At 39.3% G+C, this 20,131-nt stretch overlaps 1 protein-coding gene across 3 annotated transcripts in view; it reads right to left on the reverse strand.

Moving 5' to 3' along the window:
• The window catches only part of MELK (maternal embryonic leucine zipper kinase), a 100,072-nt gene that overhangs the window by 42,259 nt on the left and 37,682 nt on the right, over nt 1-20,131 (reverse strand). For all 3 annotated transcript variants that reach the window (XM_044265347.1, XM_044265348.1, XM_044265345.1), the window contains 2 exons: nt 7,573-7,641; nt 5,752-5,850 (listed from right to left, as the gene is read on the reverse strand). In XM_044265347.1, coding sequence (XP_044121282.1) covers nt 5,752-5,850; nt 7,573-7,641 — 168 coding nt within the window. The remainder of the gene's footprint in view (nt 1-5,751; nt 5,851-7,572; nt 7,642-20,131) is intronic.

A 20,131-nucleotide genomic window follows, 5' to 3' on the forward strand; every position in this document is an offset into this window, starting at 1 on the left:
CCTATACCAGGCTCCATGCTCAGCAGGGAGACTGCTTGAGATTCTCTTCCTCTTCCCCTCTCCCTGATCGCATGCTCTCTCTCAGATAAATAAAGAAATCTTAGGGGCGCCTGGGTGGCTCAGTGGTTAAGCCGCTGCCTTCGGCTCAGGTCATGATCTCAGGGTCCTGGGATCGAGGCCCACATCGGGCTCTCTGCTCAACGGGGAGCCTGCTTCCTCCTCTCTCTCTGCCTGCCTCTCTGCCTGCTTGTGATCTCGCTCTGTCAAATAAATAAATAAAATCTTTAAAAAAAAAAAAAAGAAAGAAAGAAAGAAATCTTAAAAAAAAAAAAAAAACAGGGGCGCCTGGGTAGCTCAGTAGGTTAAGCCACTGCCTTCAGCTCAGGTCATGATCTCAGGGTCCTGGGATAGAGCCCCACATCGGGCTCTCTGCTCAGCAGGGAGCCTGCTTCCCCCTCTCTCTTTGTTTGCCTCTCTGCCTACTTGTGATCTCTCTGTCAAATAAATAAATAAAATTTAAAAAAACAAAAACAAAAAACAAACAAACAAAAAACCTTAAAAATAGAACTACCCTATGATCCAGCAATCGCACTACTAGGTATTTAGCCAAAGCATACAAAAATACTAATTCAAAGAGGGGTGCCTGTCTGGCTCAGTCAGTGAAGCACACAACTCCTGATATCAGGGTTGTGAGTTCAAGCCTCGCATTGTCTGTAGAGATTACTTAAAAATAAAATATTTTTTTTAAAAAGGGGAGGATAGGGGCACCTGTGTGGCTCAGTGGGTTGAGGCCTCTGCCTTCGGCTCGGGTCGTGATCCCAGGGTCCTGGGATCAAGCCCCACATCGGGCTCTCTGCTCAGTGGGGAGCCTGCTCCACCTCCCGCCCCCTGCTTGCCTCTCTGCCTACTTGTGATCTCAGCCTGTCAAGTAAATAAATAAAATCTTAAAAAAAAAAAAAAATGTTTAGGGGCGCCTGGGTGGCTCAGTGGGTTAAAGCCTCTGCCTTCAGCTCGGGTCATGATCCCAGGGTCCTGGGATCGAGCCCCTCATCGGGCTCTCTGCTCAGCGGGGAGCCTGCTTCCTCCTCTCTCTCTGCCTGCCTCTCTGCCTACTTGTGATCTCTGTCTGTCAAATAAATAAATAATCTTTTTTAAAAAAAATGTTTAAAAAGGGGAGGATACATGCACCCTGAGGTTTATAGCAGCAGTATCTGTAATAGCCAAACTACAGAAAGAGCCCAAGTGTCCATCTATGGGTGGATAAAGAAGATGTGGTATATACCTATACATACACACACACACACACACACACACACACACACGACTATTCGCCATAAAAAAGAATGAAATCTTGCCATTTGAATGACACGGATGGAACTAGAGAGTATTATGCTAAGTGAAATAGAGAAAAACAAAATACCATATACTCTCACTCATATGTGGAATTTGAGAAACAAAACAAACAAGCAAAGGGAAAAAGAGAGAAAGAGAGGCAAACCAAGAAACAGACTCTTAGAGAACAAACTGATGGTTAGCAGAAGGGAGGTGGGCAGGTGGGGGCTGGGGAAATGAGTGAAACAGGTGATGGGAATTAAAGAGTACATTTGTTTTGATGAGCACCACGTGATGTTTAGAAGTGCTGAACCACTATATTGTACACCTGAAACTACTACTACACTATATGTTAACTAACTGAAATTTAAATAAAAACAAAAAAAATTAAGTCACTGCTCTAACTGCATTTGCTCGGTAGATACTAAAGATATCGTGGAGGACCAAAGGGAATATGGAGAAGAGAAATTTTAGGAGCTGGCAGTCATAGGATAATCAGAAGGGATTTCATAACAGTGGGCAGACTAGTGAGAAGGAGCTAAAAACAAGCTTACTCTGATTTTCCAAGACTAGCTGGCTATTGAGAAGTGTATTTATTAATGTGATTATTCCAGAAAGCAAATACCTCACAGCTCTACCAAGTCCACATTGTGGCATGTCTGAAAAACCTGCAAGCTATTCTGTTGATCCAAGCACATACTCTACTCCACTGCAGAAATTTTAGTGGATCATCAGAGAATGTGCCCAATTATCTGAAAAGGGCATTAAAACACTTCTCCTTTAAAGCATTACTTTTCTAACCACATATCTATGTGAGGCTACATTTTCTTCGTATGCTTCAATCAAAACAGCATATCAAAACAGACTGAATGCAAAAGCAGGTTAAGTATCCAAGGATCTTCTATTTAAGCCAGATTTAAAAGTAATCTACAAAGACGTAAAGTGATGACACTCTTCAAAATTTATTTCTTAAATCCGTTATTTTTCATTTCTTGGTATCCTTATCTATATATTAGGGATATGAATGGTATTGACTTAAAAGGATATACCATTCACAGCGGTTCCAGGCTTTGCCTTGTGGTTTGCTTTGGTAAATGGGACATTACCAAACATGATGCAAGCAGAGGCTTGAAAATGCTTGAAAAATGAAGGATTAGAGTTTGCCCGCGTTCTTGTCTCTTTTGGAATCCAGGAGCATTTCAGGAAGCCTAGGCTATCCTGCCACACTCAATGTGGCCCAACAAAGAGCTGGTCATGTGAGCAGGCCGTAGACCATCCTGCTACTATCAAGTCACCAGATGACTGCAGTCACAAGACGACTCCAGGTAAGGAAGGCCTGCCTAAGAACTGCCTAGATGATCCAGCCCAAATTGCTGGTCCACAGAATTATAAGTTATCTTCGTTTTAAGTCACTAAATTCTGAGATTTCATTATATACAGTAATAGTTAACTAATATGAAAGTATACATATCCTTTAATAATATTCACATTTTTGCCAAGTTCAAGTTGCCATTTGTTTAAAAAAAAAAAAAGACTTAAACATTAATTAAAGAATAATGACTTAACTAACTTTTAACTTGTATAGGACTCTGTTTAAAGTTTTTTCACATACATATACTAGACCAGTTCTCAGGGTATAGTCCACAGAGCTCTGAGGATCTTCAAGGTCAGAACTATTTTTATAATGCCGTTTTTTTTTTCATTTTTCACAATGTTAACATTTGTAGCAATGGTGTAAACACAATGGTGAGTAAAACTGTTGGTGCCTTAGTATGAATCAATGCAGTGACACCAACTACAGTAAGATACCATATTTTTTTTTTATTTTAAAGATTTTTATTTATTTATTTGATAGACAGAGATCACAAGTAGGCAGAGAGGCAGGCAGAGAGAGAGAGGGAAGCAGGCCCCCCACTAAGCAGAGAGCCCGACGTGGGGCTCGATCCCAGGACCCTGAGATCATGACCTGAGCTGAAGGCAGAGGCTTAAACCACTGAGCCACCCAGGCACCCCAGATACCATATTCTTAAAAAAAAAAAAAAAAAGGTACCATATTTTCTGTCATGCAATTACAGTTGAAAAAAAATTTTAAGGCAGTTTCAATTAAGAATATCACTGATGAGGGGCGCCTGGGTGGCTCAGTGGGTTAAAGCCGCTGCCTTCGGCTCAGGTCATGATCCCAGGGTCCTGGGATCGAGCCCCACATCGGGCTCTCTGCTCAGCAGGGAGCCTGCTTCCCCCTCTCTCTCTGACTGCCTCTCTGCCTACTTGTGATCTCTGCCTGTCAAATAAATAAATAAAATCTTTAAAAAAAAAAAAAAAGAATATCACTGATGAAGTAGTAAAAAGCATTAATTTTATTAAACCTTGACCACTCAGTTCACGTGTTTTTGATATTCTGTGTGACAAAATGGGAAGCATGCAGAAAGCACTTTCTGCATACCAAAATACAAGAGCTGTTTAGAGGAAAAGCACCTGTATGACTGAGTTATGAGTTGAATCACCTGTTTTCTTCATGGAATACCATTTTCACTTGAAAGACAAACTATATCTACACTTGGGTATTTGGCATTTTCTTAAAAATGAACAAAATGAATGTGTCCCTTAAAGGAAAACAAGCAACTGACAGTATTTGTTGCTAATGATATAATTTGGGCTTACAATCAAAAATTAGGATTTGGGGGACACCTGGGTGGTGTAGTCAATTAAAGTGTCCAACTCTTGGTTTCAGCTCAGATAGTGATCTCAGGGTTGTGAGATCGAGCCCCGTGCTGGGGTCTGCACTCAGCATGGAGTCTGTTTAAGACTCTTCCTCCCTCTCCCTTTGCCCCTCCCCACCAAAAGAAATAAATCTTTAAAAAGAAAATTAGGGGGCGCCTGGGTGGCTCAGTGGGTTAAGCCGCTGCCTTCGGCTCAGGTCATGATCTCAGGGTCCTGGGATCGAGTCCCGCATTGGGCTCTCTGCTCAGCGGGCAGCCTGCTTCCTCCTCTCTCTCTCTCTGTCTGTCTCTCTGCCTACTTGTGATCTCTCTCTGTCAAATAAATAAATAAAATCTTAAAAAAAAGAAAAAGAAAAAAGAAAAAAAAAGAAAATTAGGATTTTGGAAAATCTGTACCTGCCCCCATTAGTATAACAGCTTTCCAATTCCAATTTAACAGCTTTCCACTTCTTAAAGACTCTTCTGATAAGATCAATAGTGACTTTAGGAAATGTGAGGGGTTTTTTTAAATTATATAATGAAAGGTGTTAACTTTTGGAAGATCTGAATAACTCAGTGAAACAATATTTTCCAAATAACCAATGCAAAATGTTACATGGGGAAGAGATCCAATGGATAGACCAATGGATTTTAATACAATAGAGTACAACAACTTCATTGATTCCACAAGCAACTAACCCTTAAGAAACCACTATAAGGTTCATTAAGAAAGCTTAATGAAATAACACATAATATCCCTACTTATCTGAAAAAGCTTTTAAAGTGTTAAACCATTTTCCCAGTACATATCTATGTGAGGCTGCTTTTTCTTCATATACTTCAATCAAAACAACATATCAAAACAGACAGAATAGGGGCCCCTAGGTGGCTCAGTGGGTTAAGGCCTCTGCCATCAGCTCGGATCATGATATCAGGGTCCTGGGATCGAGCCCCGCAACGGGCTCTCTGCTCGGCGGGGAGCCTGCTTCCCTTCCTCTCTCTCTCTGCCTGCCTCTGTGCCTACTTGTGATCTCTGTCAAATAAATAAAATCTTTAAAAAAAAAAAAAAAGACAGAATATAGAAGCAGATGAGATCCTAGTGTCTTCTGTCAAGCTAGACTTTAAAGAAATTCGCAAAGATGCTATTTCTCTCATTAAATTTATTTTTTTAAGTTATTTTTCATGAAAAAATTAACTTGAGATAATACGTAATTGGTTTACTACTGTTACTTTTAAATGAATCAATCAATAAATATTTAGAGTGTACAGGAGTCCTCAGACTTAAAAAAGTGTGACAACCACTATAACCTCATTACTCCTCTAAGAAGTAGACTGAACTGTTAAACTACTTTTTACAGACAAACAGATTTGGCAAAGTTAAGTGATGTGCCTGTGATTTCTAGAGCACTGTTCACAATCCTGACTACATGTAAGAAATACCCAAAGCTTTTAAAATTAACTACTAATTGTTCTGAGATGGGCACATTTTTTTTTAAGGTCCCAGTGATTCTCATGTACAGCCTAAATTAAGAGCCACTGTCCTAGAGATTAACAGACAAATGTATAATTAGGTTACAAGGCTCATAAACACCAAACTGATAAACAAGTTTACAAAATACATTTTCTTCTATATTTAAACCACATCACTATAGGTCCTGAATCCACACAAAGATCAAACAAAGTTTTTTTGAAAAATTCTACCAGACTTCATTTTACTTACAGAATTCTTGCTTTGCCACTCAACAGGACAGTTGTAATCATGCATGATCCAGGGATGGTTCAACAGATTTTTCACAGAAATCCGTTTCTTTGGGTCCACCTAGTGGTCGTTGAGAAGTAGCTAGAGATTAACATTTCGAATGGGGAACACAAAACTCCTTTCCTCCTGAAGAACTCAAAATTCATCAGAACAGATGTAAACTTTATCATCACAAAAATGCTGTCAAAGACCTTAAAATGGCCTTGGAATAAATTCTATAAAAAAGGCAATAGAGGCAAGAAAACTATAGTAACCAACACGCTTAGGAGATAAATGTTTAACAAACATGAACTTCATTGGTATGGACATTATTCATGAAGTTCAGTCAATCTATTGTATGATGTAATAGTCTTTGCTGGAAAACCTATTCACAGGAAATATTCACCAATTTAATATTCAAGCAGCCACAATGCAGGGCATTCATAGTGAATATGCAATCTCTACCTCCGATGAGCTTACAATCACATAGAACAAGTTGAAAAGCACACCTTTCTTTTCCATTTGTAATTTTCGAATGTGAGGAGAGGAAAATTAATCAACAAAGATTAAGTTTTTTGGAGTTTAGAAGAAAGGATGAGGTGTTTTCAATCTCATTATGGAGATTTGGTGGTCTGGCTCTACTTAATCAAGGTGGGTGAGCCTGAGGTAAATTTTGAATAAAAAGTGGAGATGGCCTAATAGATGGAAAAACGGGAAGATATTTTGAATACATAATAATGAAAAAATATCGCACTAATAAGATACTCATATTTTCAAAGCGTTGCCTATTAATCTCATTTTATCCTCATAACACAGACATGAGGCCAGGCTCAGAACCCCATCTGACAGATCAGAACCAGGTTAGGTGGCATGCCTAGTGATTGGCAGAGTAGATACCTAGATTTTAGCACTCCTACCTTAAGCCCTTAAGAAGCCATTTTCCCTATATCAGTGGTTCTCAAAGTGTGGTTCCAAGACCCGGAGCATAAGCAACATCTGGAAGCTTGTTAGAAAGGCAGATTCCTAGTCCTGCCCCAGATCTATTGACTCGGACATTCTTGGGGTGGCACCCAGCAATCTGTGTTTTAACATGCCCATCTGGCAATCTTGATACATGCTAAAGTTTGAGAACCACTGCACAAGGTCATGGGGTCCCCTCAATTGTCCATTAGTTCATTGAAGCTTGTACTCCCTGTCTACTATACACCTAATGTGCAAGATTGGGAGCAAGAAAGGGGAAGACAGTAGAGCAAGAGCCAGTCAGAGAAGACAGACAATGCTCAAGAAAAAGGAAGGAAAACCATATCAGCAAAGACATATGGTAGAGATCTGAAAGAAAATGCATTCGCAACACAATTAAGAAAGCATCTAGAGGAGGGCAGTAGATATAATGAATGGAATTTGTTAAGCTAATAGAGAAACAGCACTGTCCTCCAAACATAGCAGCACTACAGACACCTTTTTTTTTTTTTTAAGATTTTGTTTATTTATTTGACAGAAAGATCACAAGTAGGCAGAGAGGCAGGCAGAGAGAGAGAGGGAAGCAGACTCCTCGATAAGCAGAGAGCCCGATTTGGGGCTCGATCCCAGGACCCTGGGATCATGACCTGAGCTGAAGGCAGAAGCTTTAACCCACTGAGCCACCCAGGTGCCCCAGCACTACAGATATCTTACAGTTGGATCAAACAAATGCAGTAGACTTCTATTATTTAAAAAATATAAATAAATAAATTTTTAAAAAAGAATAAAAAATAAAAATAGAAATAAAAAAATAAAAAATAAAAAATAAATAACAAAGCTTACCTGCAGCATTTGTTGAAGAAGCAGAATGCTACTGGATGAGAGCCACTTAGGAACCTCATATTTCCCTCTCTACAAAAAACAAAGAAACATTTAAAAGATTTAGGTTAATCAGCCTTGACATCAATTTCTAAGATGACAAAGTACTGTAGGTGTACTTCCAAGCTTGAAGACTTAACCCAAATATAAGATTTGGTAAACATTTTAACAACATAAGAAACATATTTCTTGCCCTAAAGAAGAAAATTCAACAAATTAAATATTGTCACCTCTACACTGTCCACATATCAGAGAAGGCCTAGAGCACAGAGAATGTAACTGGAAAACATAAATGTGGAGGGCTTTGGGATCTGTAATGTGATTAAATGGACAGCCAGTACACATTGTAGTCAATTTTCGTATTGCTAAAGCAAATTTTAGTTTATAATCTCAGAAAAATTATCAGTTGACAAAATGAAGTAACAGAAAATATTTGGTGGCAGGACATAGGCTGTGGTTAAAAACAGGTCACATAGGAACACCTGGGTGGCTCAGTCGTTAAGCGTCTGACTTCAGCTCAGGTCACGATCCCAGGGTTAGGGTTAGCGGGAAGCCTGCTTCTCCCTCTCCCACTACCCCTGCGTGTGTTTCCTCTCTTCCTGTGTCTCTCCGTCAAATAAATAAATAAAATCTTAAAAAAAAAAAAAAAAGGCCTCATATCATCCATAGGACAGAATTCATAATCATTGAGGGAAACTGATGCAAACCATTTTCTAAGTCAAGTGCATGTTTTGGGAATGGAAGACGCTCAGGAGACAAATGTTTACAATCTAGAATACTCAAAAATTACAGTCACCAATTCATCAACCAAAGAAAAGACCAGGGGCTTGCAAAACACTGATAGGTAATAGCACATCTATTTACACAACCTGCCATACACCCCTCTCACAATTCAGAAGAAACAACAGAATCATTTCTCTTAGCAAAGGACAAATTGCTTAATGATGTTAGGATAAAAAGTTAATCATTTGAAAAAAATTAAGATTGAACTTTAATTCACAGTTTATACCAAAATTAATTTCATCCAGATTAAAGAAGGAATAGAAATACATAACCACAGAGTACTTAAGTAAAGAAGAGGCAATTTTCAGAATTTTTCTAAACATGACAGCAAACCCCAAAACTATAAAGATTAACAGCTGACATTTCTATATAGCAAAACAGTACTAAAAAGTTAACTAAAAACAAATGGAGTAAAGAAAATTTTCCACCTAAATGACTGAATATTAATAGACTTCATTGCATAAAAAGCTCTTACAAATCACTAAGGTTTCACCACCAGCCAATATGTGCTGCCCACATAGTCCCTCAACTCTTCAAATGGCCAGAAAACAGAGTCATCTTTAATTTCTCTTTCTCTCATAACTCATATCTAATCCATCAGCAAAATTTACTGGTTCTATGTTAAAAATCTACACAGAGCCACTTCTCACTACTTCCACCATGCCACCAGCATCTCCCACCTGGCATATTGCAAGAGACTCCTAACTAATGTTCCAGATTCCACTACTGCCCTCTCCCACCCCCAGGCTAATCTCCACTCTCCAGCCATGTTCTCTTAAAACATCGGTTCAGGTCATGCTTCTTCACCACCCAAAACTCTCCAAAGCTTCCCCAGATCACTGAGAATAAAATCCAAATAACTTATTTTGGTTGCAAGGTTCTACATGCATGTTCCCTATCCCCACTTCCACCCAACTCCTTGCTACTATTCAGACTCACCTAAATCTCCCCCTCATTCACCAAACTACAGTGACATTCCGAACACAGTCCAGCCTTAGGGTCTTCGTACTGTTTGTATCTCCTGCTTAATAATGCTTTCCCCAATATCAGCAGAGCTTTGGCATTAATCTTCAGGTCTCCACTATATACTAGTGGTATCAGTGAGGCCTCCCACGACCGCTTTTATAACATATCATCCCCCACAATCATTCTCTACCCCTTTTCATATGTACTTGTTCTTCAGTCCTTATCCCTTCTCATCATATTACATATTTACTTGTTTATTTTCTGCCTTACTACAATAGAACGTAAGCTCCTTAATGACAGGGATTTTGTCGGTACTGTTCTCAAAGAACAGTGTCTGGCTCTAGCATATAGAAGGTATTCAATTAATATTTGTTTAGTAAATAAGGGAATGGGATGAAAAGCAAAAACTCCAAGAGAAAATGAACAAAGAATATTCATGGATAATATCCAAAACAAGAACTTTTAAATGGCCAAGAAACATGAAAATATGTCCAACTAACCTAGTAATAAAAAAGTAATTAATTTAAACAAAAAGATAACATCTGTTGTCTATCAAACTGACAAACTTAAGAAAAACACTATCCAGAGACGCCTGGGTGGCTCAGTCCGTTAAGCCAATCTTAAAAAAAAAAAGAAAAGAAAAACATTATCCAGTGTTAATAAGAGTTCAGGGACAAGAGTCTGGGGGTTTTGAAGGGGCAGGAGGTAGAGGTTGGGGGAACCAGGTGGTGGGTATTAGGGAGGGCACGGATTGCATGGAGCACTGGGTGTGGTGCAAAAACAATGAATACTGTTGCGCTGAAAAGAAGTAAAAAAATTTTTTTAAAAAGAGTATATATATATATATATATATATATATATATATATATATATAGCTAGAGAATGTAAGCTTTCCTGGAAAATAATTTAGAAATACACATAAAAACACTCAAAATCGCATATCCTTGATCCAGCAATTTCACTCCCAAATTTGCCCTAAGCAAATAATTTGGCATATAAAATACATGAACAGTAACATTCATCACAGAATTGTTTGTGATAACTTTGGAACATAATCTGCTGGCAAATTCCTGAGGGTCCCCCAAACTAATGAGAGAAGACAAAAAGCACTGAATTAGGCTCCTGAGTCAGAAATATAATACAGGTCCAGGGAGACAAGGGCAAGCACACATGCACACAGGAACACATGTGTGTACACACAAACCCTACAGCAGTTAAAGAAGACTAGAAGGGTGGAGATAGGTAGATGGAGAATCTATCGACTAGCCCAAGCATAGGGGTTCTCTGCCCTTTTTTTTTTTTTAAGATTTTATTTATTTATTTGTCAGAGAGAGAGAGAGAGAGAGCACAAGCAGGCAGAGTGGCAGGCAGAGGCAGAGAGAAAAGTAGGCTCCCTGCTGAGCTAGGAGCCTGATGCAGGACTCGATGCCAGGACCCTGGGGTCACGATTTGAGCCCAAGGCAGCCACTTAACTGACGGAGCCACCCAGGCATCCCAGGTTCTCTGCTCTTATAAACTGTCCAGGACATCATCCTCACAAAAGTCAGCCCAGCTCCAAGGCCATGGGAGAAACAGAAACGTATGGGTCACTCAGAGTCCTAGACTTACATGGCAGGTTAGATTTTGATTATGTTAAAGAAACAAGCAAAGTTCCAAAGAAGCGTTATCAAGCAATAAATTTCAAATGAAAAGGTGTCAATGTCAAAACAACTCCATCTCCGACTCAGCCTCTCTGATGAAAGCAGAGGGGCTGGCCTACAAAGTGTTCCCCAGAAAAGGCAAGAGCTTTCTTTCATTTACAAATGACATTTAATGTTATTAAATTTTTCAATCTCCTTTATCCAGAGCACTCAATATCATCCAGAGAGCCCATTCTTATTTACACCTTGCCAGTGTACCTTAACACTAGCCAGTGCTGGAAAATGAATTACAGTGATAAAGCCTTTAATTCACTTCTCCTTGCTCCTCCGTGCAGGCCTATCCCTGGCAAGAGGGCATTTTTAGATGCTTCAGCCAACTCTCTGGGACTGAGCAGTAAGTCACAGCTGCTGTTCAACTGGCTCTGACCCAGTTGGTCCCACCCTCCTATCTGAGCTCCTAACTCCTGAGATCAAGGCCTCTCATGATTCAAATCCTGGGGGTCTTAATTTGTTTTCTTTCTTAGCAACCTGACCATTTGTCTGTCCTCTCAAACAGTCGGGCTTGCTCTTGCCAGAGTCTCACAGAAAGCAGAGACCAGCCTGGGGTAAGGACTCTATCTGCTTACACTGATCAAATGGTTATGACCTAACTAAATCTCCGATCACAACCTATTCCTATGGTGTCCTCTATCATGTTTCATTCACTGGTCAGAACCCCCATAAAATCTGGGGGTCTCCCCTCGTGCTGACAGTGGAGCCTTTAGCTGTTTACTCTCTGGACACCGCCTACACTGGGTGCAGTCCCAAACACATGTCCACCCAGAATGTGTGAATGCATTCTTATTTGGAAATAGAGTCTTCCACAGATGTAATCAAGTTAAGGTGAAGTCCTACTGAGTAGGGGTGGGCCCTAAATCCAATATGACTGGTGTCCTTATAAAAGGAGGGAAATTGGGACACAGGGACACAAACACAGGGAAGTAGGCCATGTGAAGACAGAGGCAGAGACTGGAGTGATGCATCTACAATTCAATGCTTTCCAAGGTTTGCCAGCAAACACCAGAAGCTACAAAGAGGCAAAGGATTCTCCCCTAGAGCCTTCAGAGAGAACATGGCCCTACTGACACCTTGGACTTGAACTTCTAGACTCCAGAACTGTGAAAGAATGAATTTTTGTTGTTTTAAAGCACTGCCTTGTAGTACTTTGTTATAATAACACCAGGAAATTATACACCATCTATAAGGGTCTACACATACCTCTCTCCCATCAGCGCATGCCCACCCCAAGGAAAGGTCTGATCCTAGGTTCTAGCCCTTTGTGGTCTGCTCCAACACAGATAATAGGCCCATCACCAGATATATCAATATAGAAAAAATGTTATGCCTTTAAATTCAGAAAATACCACCCAAAACAAAAGTACTCTTAACTAAAAGCAGCAGTATTCTACAGAAACCAGATGTAAAAAGAAACATTCAGAATGAAGTACTGAATAAGAAAATCTCCACTAGATTGATTCCAAGTTCCTCTTTGCCTCACTTTATCACCCCTTTTATCATCCCATCTTGAATTCATGATGAATCTTCATACAGATCCCCCTACTGTGCTATCCCAAGTCCCCCACTAAGTTAGCACCACCAAAGCTATCCTAGCCAGAAAGAGGCAAGAATGGGTCAATGAAAAGCGTGGTGCTTGGAACACAGGAAACAGTGAGGGGCTGGAGTCAACATTACACGTGAATCCCAGCCTGCCTCTCGGTAGCTCCATGAACTTGTACATGTTATTTAATCTCTCTGGACCTATTTCCTAAGACAGTAGTCTTTGGAGATGAATTTCCTAGATTCAAATCCAGAATCTACCACTTCCTAGTCATATGGATGAGCTATTAAATCACACTGTGCCTCAGTTTCTTCATCTGTACAAAGAAGCAAAATAATAGTACCTACTCCAAAAACTGTTGCTAGGATTCAGTGATTCAATACATATGAAGCACTGAGCAGAGTGCCAGGCACACAGTAAGAACGCCACATATGTTAGTTCTACTACTGTCACCTCTACGACTAAGGCTACTATTACTACTACTATTGTTACTGTCTGTAAAACAAGTAATTCCACCCACAGAATTCTAAAAGGAATAAAAAAGAATATGTGAAAGCACTCAACACAATGCCCTGCACGTAAGAGACAATAAATGTTTGTTGAATCTGAAAGAAACAGGAGGGAGAGGGGGATGCCCAAAATAGTAACAGACCAGAGATGGGTATGTTAGCCAAAACCATGACTGCCAGAGTGCTAAATACTCAGTACTGTAAGAAAGGCTAGAGTCATTCTGGGGAATACCACGTGTCCTCCCAACAGAGCTATGCCCCACTGCAGCTGCCTCAGGACTGCCTGGTAAGGAATGCATCATCTAGTCAAGCCCTGCTCCCATTACATCTTGAAGTGTACCCACCCACTTTCCCTGTTGGGACAGAAGAGCTCTGGAGAGTACCATCTACGGTAAGTCATGAGGCCTGTGACCCATCACCAACACCCGACATCTTCAGCTTCATTCTTTGCACTGAGATACTGACAGTAATAGAATTCAGAGCCGAGTTCTACTGCCAGGCTTAACCCAGCCTCTTAATTGTACTTAACACTTTAAAACACACAAAACACTTGCATATATATTTTATCCTGTGCAGTAAGCAAGGATTACTAACCACATTACACAGATGAGAATACTAAGTCTCAACCAGGGAAATCAAGCACTTGTTCAATATTATAAAGCACTTGTTCTCAGCTGTGGGTGATTTTGTTCCCCCAAAGACATCTAACAGCATCTGGAGACCTTTTTATGTGTGCAACATAATGATATAATATATGTATATAAAATGATTACCACCATAAGTTTAATGCATATCTATCACCACACATATTTACAAGTTTTGTTTGCCTAGTGTTTTTCTTGTGATTAAAAACTTCTAAGATCTACTCTCTTAGCAACTAGAGACTTCTTTTGTCATGACTTGGGAGTTACTACTGGCATCTAGTGGGTACAGGCTAGGGATGCTGCTAAACATCCTACAATGCATAGGACAGCCCCCATAACATAGAATTATCTAGTCCAAATTGTCAATAGTGTTGAAATTTAAAAACATTGCACAGAGCAAAAAAAGGGGTGGACCAAAAAAAAAAAAGGGTGGACATGGAACTAAGAGACATACGGTACTTCTTCTGTTGTACTATGCTGGAAAGTCTAAGAAAGCCCAGAGGTAAAAGAAAGAAAGGCTCCTTATTTCAATATTGGAAGTATACCCAAAGATCTAATGGTAAAGACCTTGAGATGAGCAATTCTATTGGGGAAGAACATCTCCATAAAAGGCCCTCTGTCAACCAGGGCTGTGCAACTTAACCCTTGTTTCTGCTCAGTCTTTAGAGAATTCTTGTTTATTTAAAGGACGATTACCTTGCAAATGAGAGCAAGAAATGGGTAATAGAGAAACCAAGCGGCAGTGGGGGGGGGGGGATATGACACCCTGTGGGCTATGCAAGATAATCCTGAGAATTCTAGAGAGCTTGAAATTGTTCATTTTTCACATGGTTCTAAGAAAGGCAGGCAATCTTTCTAACACATAATTACAGTATATAGTCAACTCAATAATTGTAAAATATAATCTCATAAAAAGATAATGTGCCCATTTTCTTTAAAATTACAAATTATACTTGTTAGAAAGCAATTTTACTTGCAAGCTATTCAACTTTCATTTACTAAATTATTTATACTTCTTTAATATTTGTGTACCCAGAACAGGAGTACAGTCATGCTTGTCTCTTTTTTTTTTTTTTTAAGATTTTATTTATTTATTTGAGAGAGAAAGAGACAGAGTGAGAGAGAGCATGAGAGGGGAGAAGGTCAGAGGGAGAAGCAGACTCCCCATGGAGCTGGGAGCCCGATGTGGGACTCGATCCTGGGACTCCGGGATCATGACCTGAGCCGAAGGCAGCCGCCCAACCAACTGAACCACCCAAGCACCCAGTCATGCTTGTCTCTGAATACAGTAATGGTAAATGAATATAGGTGACATTAATAAGATTAATACCCAATCTGCTGGTAATCATACTAGAAACTGCTGTTGAGCATTTTGGTTAAAACAGTCAACAAATGCAAAAGATAAACACAGTCTGCCTCTTAAACAAGAGTTACATATAGTGTGTCAAATATTGCTGGGTTTTTCAATCAGACCAAAAAGAACTGAAGGAAGTGTTATTCCCAAGTGAGGAATTTTAGAACATTCTAGGCAAAGATACATACTGCATGCAAGTGATATGACACCTTAATTAGATTCAACCAGCAGACTGTATTACACTGCGCCTCGGAACAATAGTTCTGAGCCAAGATTACAATAAATTTCAAAATCTATAATGTGTGAAATTAAATTCCACAATAATGCATAAAAGTCCTAATTTGAATCAATTTTCAACTTGCAAATACATGAAAAACTAAAAAATGGAATTCAGAGTAGGAGAAACAAAGAATATACAGTTATCAGTAAATAATATTAATTAGGAAGGTTAAATCTCTACTGAACAAGAATTAGGTATTTTCTACCGTATTCATTCCAATGCATAAATATCTGATTTACCAAAAATATCAGAATACCCTTCAAAGGATTAAAACAAACAAACAAACAAACAAACAAACAAATGTAGAGAACACTGAAGACTGTATGTTGGTACATTCCCCATGCGCTGGAAAAATAACACATTAATAACCAAGGGCATTGATTCCATGGCTGCCATATGAAGGTGAAGCTGAAGTAGCAGCAAGTGAAAGCAAATAGACAGTATGGAAACTTCGGTCCAGATATGTTGAAAAAAAAAAAAAAGAAAGAAAAACAAAGCTTAGAGTTAAGTCAGTAAATGAGAAACACCATGGATCTAATGTAGTTCAATTTCTGTAAGGTACTAATGGTCACTCAACTCATCTTTGTGGATAAGACCACAAAACTTTGGTTAACTGTACCTTATAGGGACCAAAACCCAATTCTCTAAATACCTATTCTATTCAGTTTTTTTTTTTAATTTTTTTAAAGAAGATTTTATTTATTTATTTGACAGAGATCACAAGTAGGCAGAGAGAGAGAGAGAGAGGAGGAAGCAGGTTCTCCGCTGAGCAGAAAGCCCGACGTGGGACTTGATCCCAGGACCCTGAGATCATGATCCGAGCTGAAGGCAGAGGCTTAACCACTGAGCCACCCAGGCGCCCCCTCTATTCAGTTTTTTAATTGACAACTTGGATTAGAGCTATTTAAGAAACGTGCAAAGGGGTACAATGCTGGGAGAGACAAGTGATACTGATTTATGAGGGCAGAATCAAGATTTAAAATTTCAACAGAAATGCCAGGCTGAAACAAACAAAGGAACACAAATGGAAACAAAGAAAAGTCAGACAACTTACAGCTACTCAGAGCTAGAACGGACCTTGAAATGACTGATCTGACTGCAAGGCTCTAACACTACTGATAAAGAAAAGGACCCACCTAAATTGCTCCACCAGCAGTGACACCGAAAGTGAGTTAAAAAGCTGATGCACAATAAGATGAATTAGGAGAATTAACTTGTAGTCTTGGTAAATCTGACAAGTTGGGGTGTTTGATACTATTCCCAAGTGAATGGACACAAAAAGAAGTTCGGTATGGGGGTCACTTTCCCACCTAGGAGTCTATGATTCTCTGGAGACTAGTAACTACAAAGTTGAGAAACAGTATTTCAGGATGGTTAAGAGAACTAGCTTGGAGCTTGACAAGCTGAGTTCAAACCTCTCTGCCACTTATCAGCCAAAAGACTCTGAGTAAGTTATTTAAAGTCTCTGCCCCTTAGTTTCCTCATCTATAACAGGAGTAGAGTAATAGTAACTAGGCCACTTAGAGAATGACAAGAGAAGCTCATGAATATTAAGTACTACTTTTATAACAAGAGAATAAGAATATCCATGCCAGCAAACGTTTTATTTTTCCTAAGAATCCACATGAAAGGGTCATGAAAATACAAAACATACACACTTCAGAATGCTCTCTTCCCTTGGAAGGAAAAAAAAAAAAAGGAGTAGAGGAATAAAGCACAAAAATCAACAACAAGGTGTGCCTGGCAGTCTCGGTCAGTGGAGCATGTGACTCGATCTCAGGATTGTGAGTTCAAGCTCCACATGGCGGATAAAGATTACCTGAAAAACAAAATCTTTAAAAAAAAAATCAACAATTAAAAAAATTGATGCGGATGCTCTACGCAGCAGATACTTCGTCACAACTCAAGCAAACATACAACTCCACTGCTGTAGACAGACTCAGACTTCACTGGAGAAGGCATCTCCTCCACTTCTCACATCAGTTTTAGGGGTTCAAAACTCACACAGAACTTCATCAGTCTACTTTTTTTTTTTCAATTTTCTTTTTTTTCTTTCTTTTTTTTTTTTAAAAAGATTTCATTTATTTATTTGACAGAGGGAGAGAGATCACAAGTAGGCAGAGAGGCAGGCAGAGAGAAAGGAGGAAGCAGGTTCCCCGCTGAGCAGAGAGCCTGATGCGGGCCTCGATCCCAGGACCCTGAGATCATGACATGAGCCAAAGGCAGAGGCTTAACCCTCTGAGCTGCCTCAGCGCCCATCATTCTACTTTTTTTTTTTTTTTTAAGATTTTATTTAATTATTTGACAGAGATCACAAGTAGGCAGAGAGGCAGGAAGAGAGAGAGAGTAGAGAAAGCAGGCTTCCTGCCAAGCAGAGAGCCCGATGTGGGGCTCAACCTCAGAACCCTGTGATCATGACTGGAGCCAAAGGCAGAGGCTTTAACCCCCTGAGCCACCATCCTTCTACTTTTTAAAAATTTATTACTAGCAAACCAAATTCAACAGCCTACTAAAAGAATTATACACCAATACCAAGTCAGATTTATTTAAACCCTGGAACGCAAGGAAGGTTCAACATACACAAATGAATACACATTATACATCACATTAACAGAATGAAGGAGAAAAAAAAAATACATGATGTCAGCTGATGCAGAAAAGTCATTTGACAGAAATCAAACCCTTTCATGATAAAAACATTCAATAAACTAGAAATAAAGAGGCAACTACCTCAAAATAACAAAAGTCATAAATGAAAAATCCATAGCTAGTATCACACTCAGTGGGGAAAGACTGAAAACTTCTCCTGCAAGACCAGGAACAAGACAAGGATGGCCACTCTCACCACTTCCACTCAACACAGTACTAGAAGTCCTAGTCAGGACTATTAGGCAAGAAGTAAAAAACTGGGCACCTGGGTGGCTCAGTGGGTTAAGCCACTGCCTTCGGCTCAGGTCATGATCTCGGGTCCCGGGATCGAGTCCCGCATCGGGCTCTCTGCTCAGCAGGGAGCCTGCTTCCTCCTCTCTCTCTCTCTCTGCCTGCCTCTCTGCCTACTTGTGATCTCTCTCTGTCAAATAAATAAATAAAATCTTTAAAAAAAAAAAAAGTAAAAACCTTACATGATTCAAAATTTAAAAGAGCATAGAATGAAAAGTCTTCCCTTCATTCCTCTCTCCCAATTTTTCTCTCGAAAAAGAATAGCAGGGGCGCCTGGGTGGCTCAGAGGGTTAAGACTTTGCCTTTGGCTCGGGTCATGATCTCAGGGTCCTGGGATCGAACCCTGCATCAGGCTCTCTGCTCAGCAAGGAGCCTGCTTCCCCCTCTCTCTCTGTCTGCCTCTCTGCCTACTTGTAATGTCAAATAAATAAATAAAATCTAAAAAAAAAAAGAACAGCAACTACAACAACTTGTGTCCCCCTCTATGTATGAGTAAATAACACAAATATGCCTCCCTTTCCTTCATTTTTACAAAAATCACAGTACAGTATACATACTATTCTAACCTTGCTTTTACCCACAACGACCTATCTTGGGTATCAGTAAAAAGCTTCCTCGTTTATTTTTAATGGCTATAGAACATTCTATTATAAAGAAGTACAGTAATTTAATAGCAGTGTTTTTCAAAAGAAAAAGAAGCACTATTAACACTCACAAACACACAAAAAATTAAGAAATAAAAACATGGACAAGCAGTAAATAAGTGTGTTTCTAGGCTATGAACATAAAGACCCTCTGAAAGGACTGGAATTTCATACAACTGAAAGAGCACCCAAGGCCAGGTCAGCAACCCTGGATCATTCATTTTCCATTATTAACAGCACAGATATGTTACCAAGTCATCCCCTTTTAAAATGAAATAGACCTTATTACATCAAATTATGGACACATTAGCTTTCCAAACATTCCATTTAAACAGTACACCAGGGAAAAAAGTCATAGTAGAACAGCCGGAAAAATTCTAGAGGAAAAACAGAATAATAAGAAAAGGCTAATTCTACCAGACATAAAATAAATTGTATAATAAAGATACAGCAACTAAAACAATTATGTATCAGATGAATAGACAAAAAGTACAATAAAATAAAAACTCCAGAAAAAGAAATACGTAAATGTAGAAATTTAATACATAATAAAACCATCCTTTCAAATCAATGGGAAAATGATGGATTATTCAATAAGCAGTCCTGGGACAACCAATTACTTATTTTAGAATAAGTAAGTAATAATTTATTTAAAAATAAAAGATCCCTAGAAACTATCACAGATCAGAGAGGGCTAAGAAGATATGACAACTAAATATAACATAGTACCCTGGGAGAATCTTAGAATAGAAAAAGGACATTAGAGAAAAACTAATGAAACTGGACCAAAGTACAGGATTCAGTTAATATTAATGTACCAATGCTGGTTCTTTAGTTGTAACAAGATGTTAATAATAGGAAAAACTGAGTGAGGGATACATGGGAATGTTGTACTGTCTCTGCAAATTTCCTGTATATCTAAAACTATTTTAAAATCAAAATTAGGCTGAAGGGGCGCCTGGGTGGCTCAGTGGGTTGCCTTTGCCTTCAGCTCAGGTCATGATTTCAGGGTCCTGGGATCGAGCCCCGCATCAGGCTCTCTGCTCGACAGGAGGTCTGCTTCCCCTGCTCTCTCTGCCTGCCTCTCTGCCTACTTGTGATCTGTCAAATAAATAAATAAAATATTTTTTAAAAATTGGGCTGAAAAAGAAAAAAACTGGGTCTCT

The sequence above is a fragment of the Neovison vison genome, chromosome 9, assembly GCF_020171115.1.
Source record: "Neovison vison isolate M4711 chromosome 9, ASM_NN_V1, whole genome shotgun sequence".
Classification (NCBI taxonomy): Eukaryota; Metazoa; Chordata; class Mammalia; order Carnivora; family Mustelidae; genus Neogale; species Neogale vison.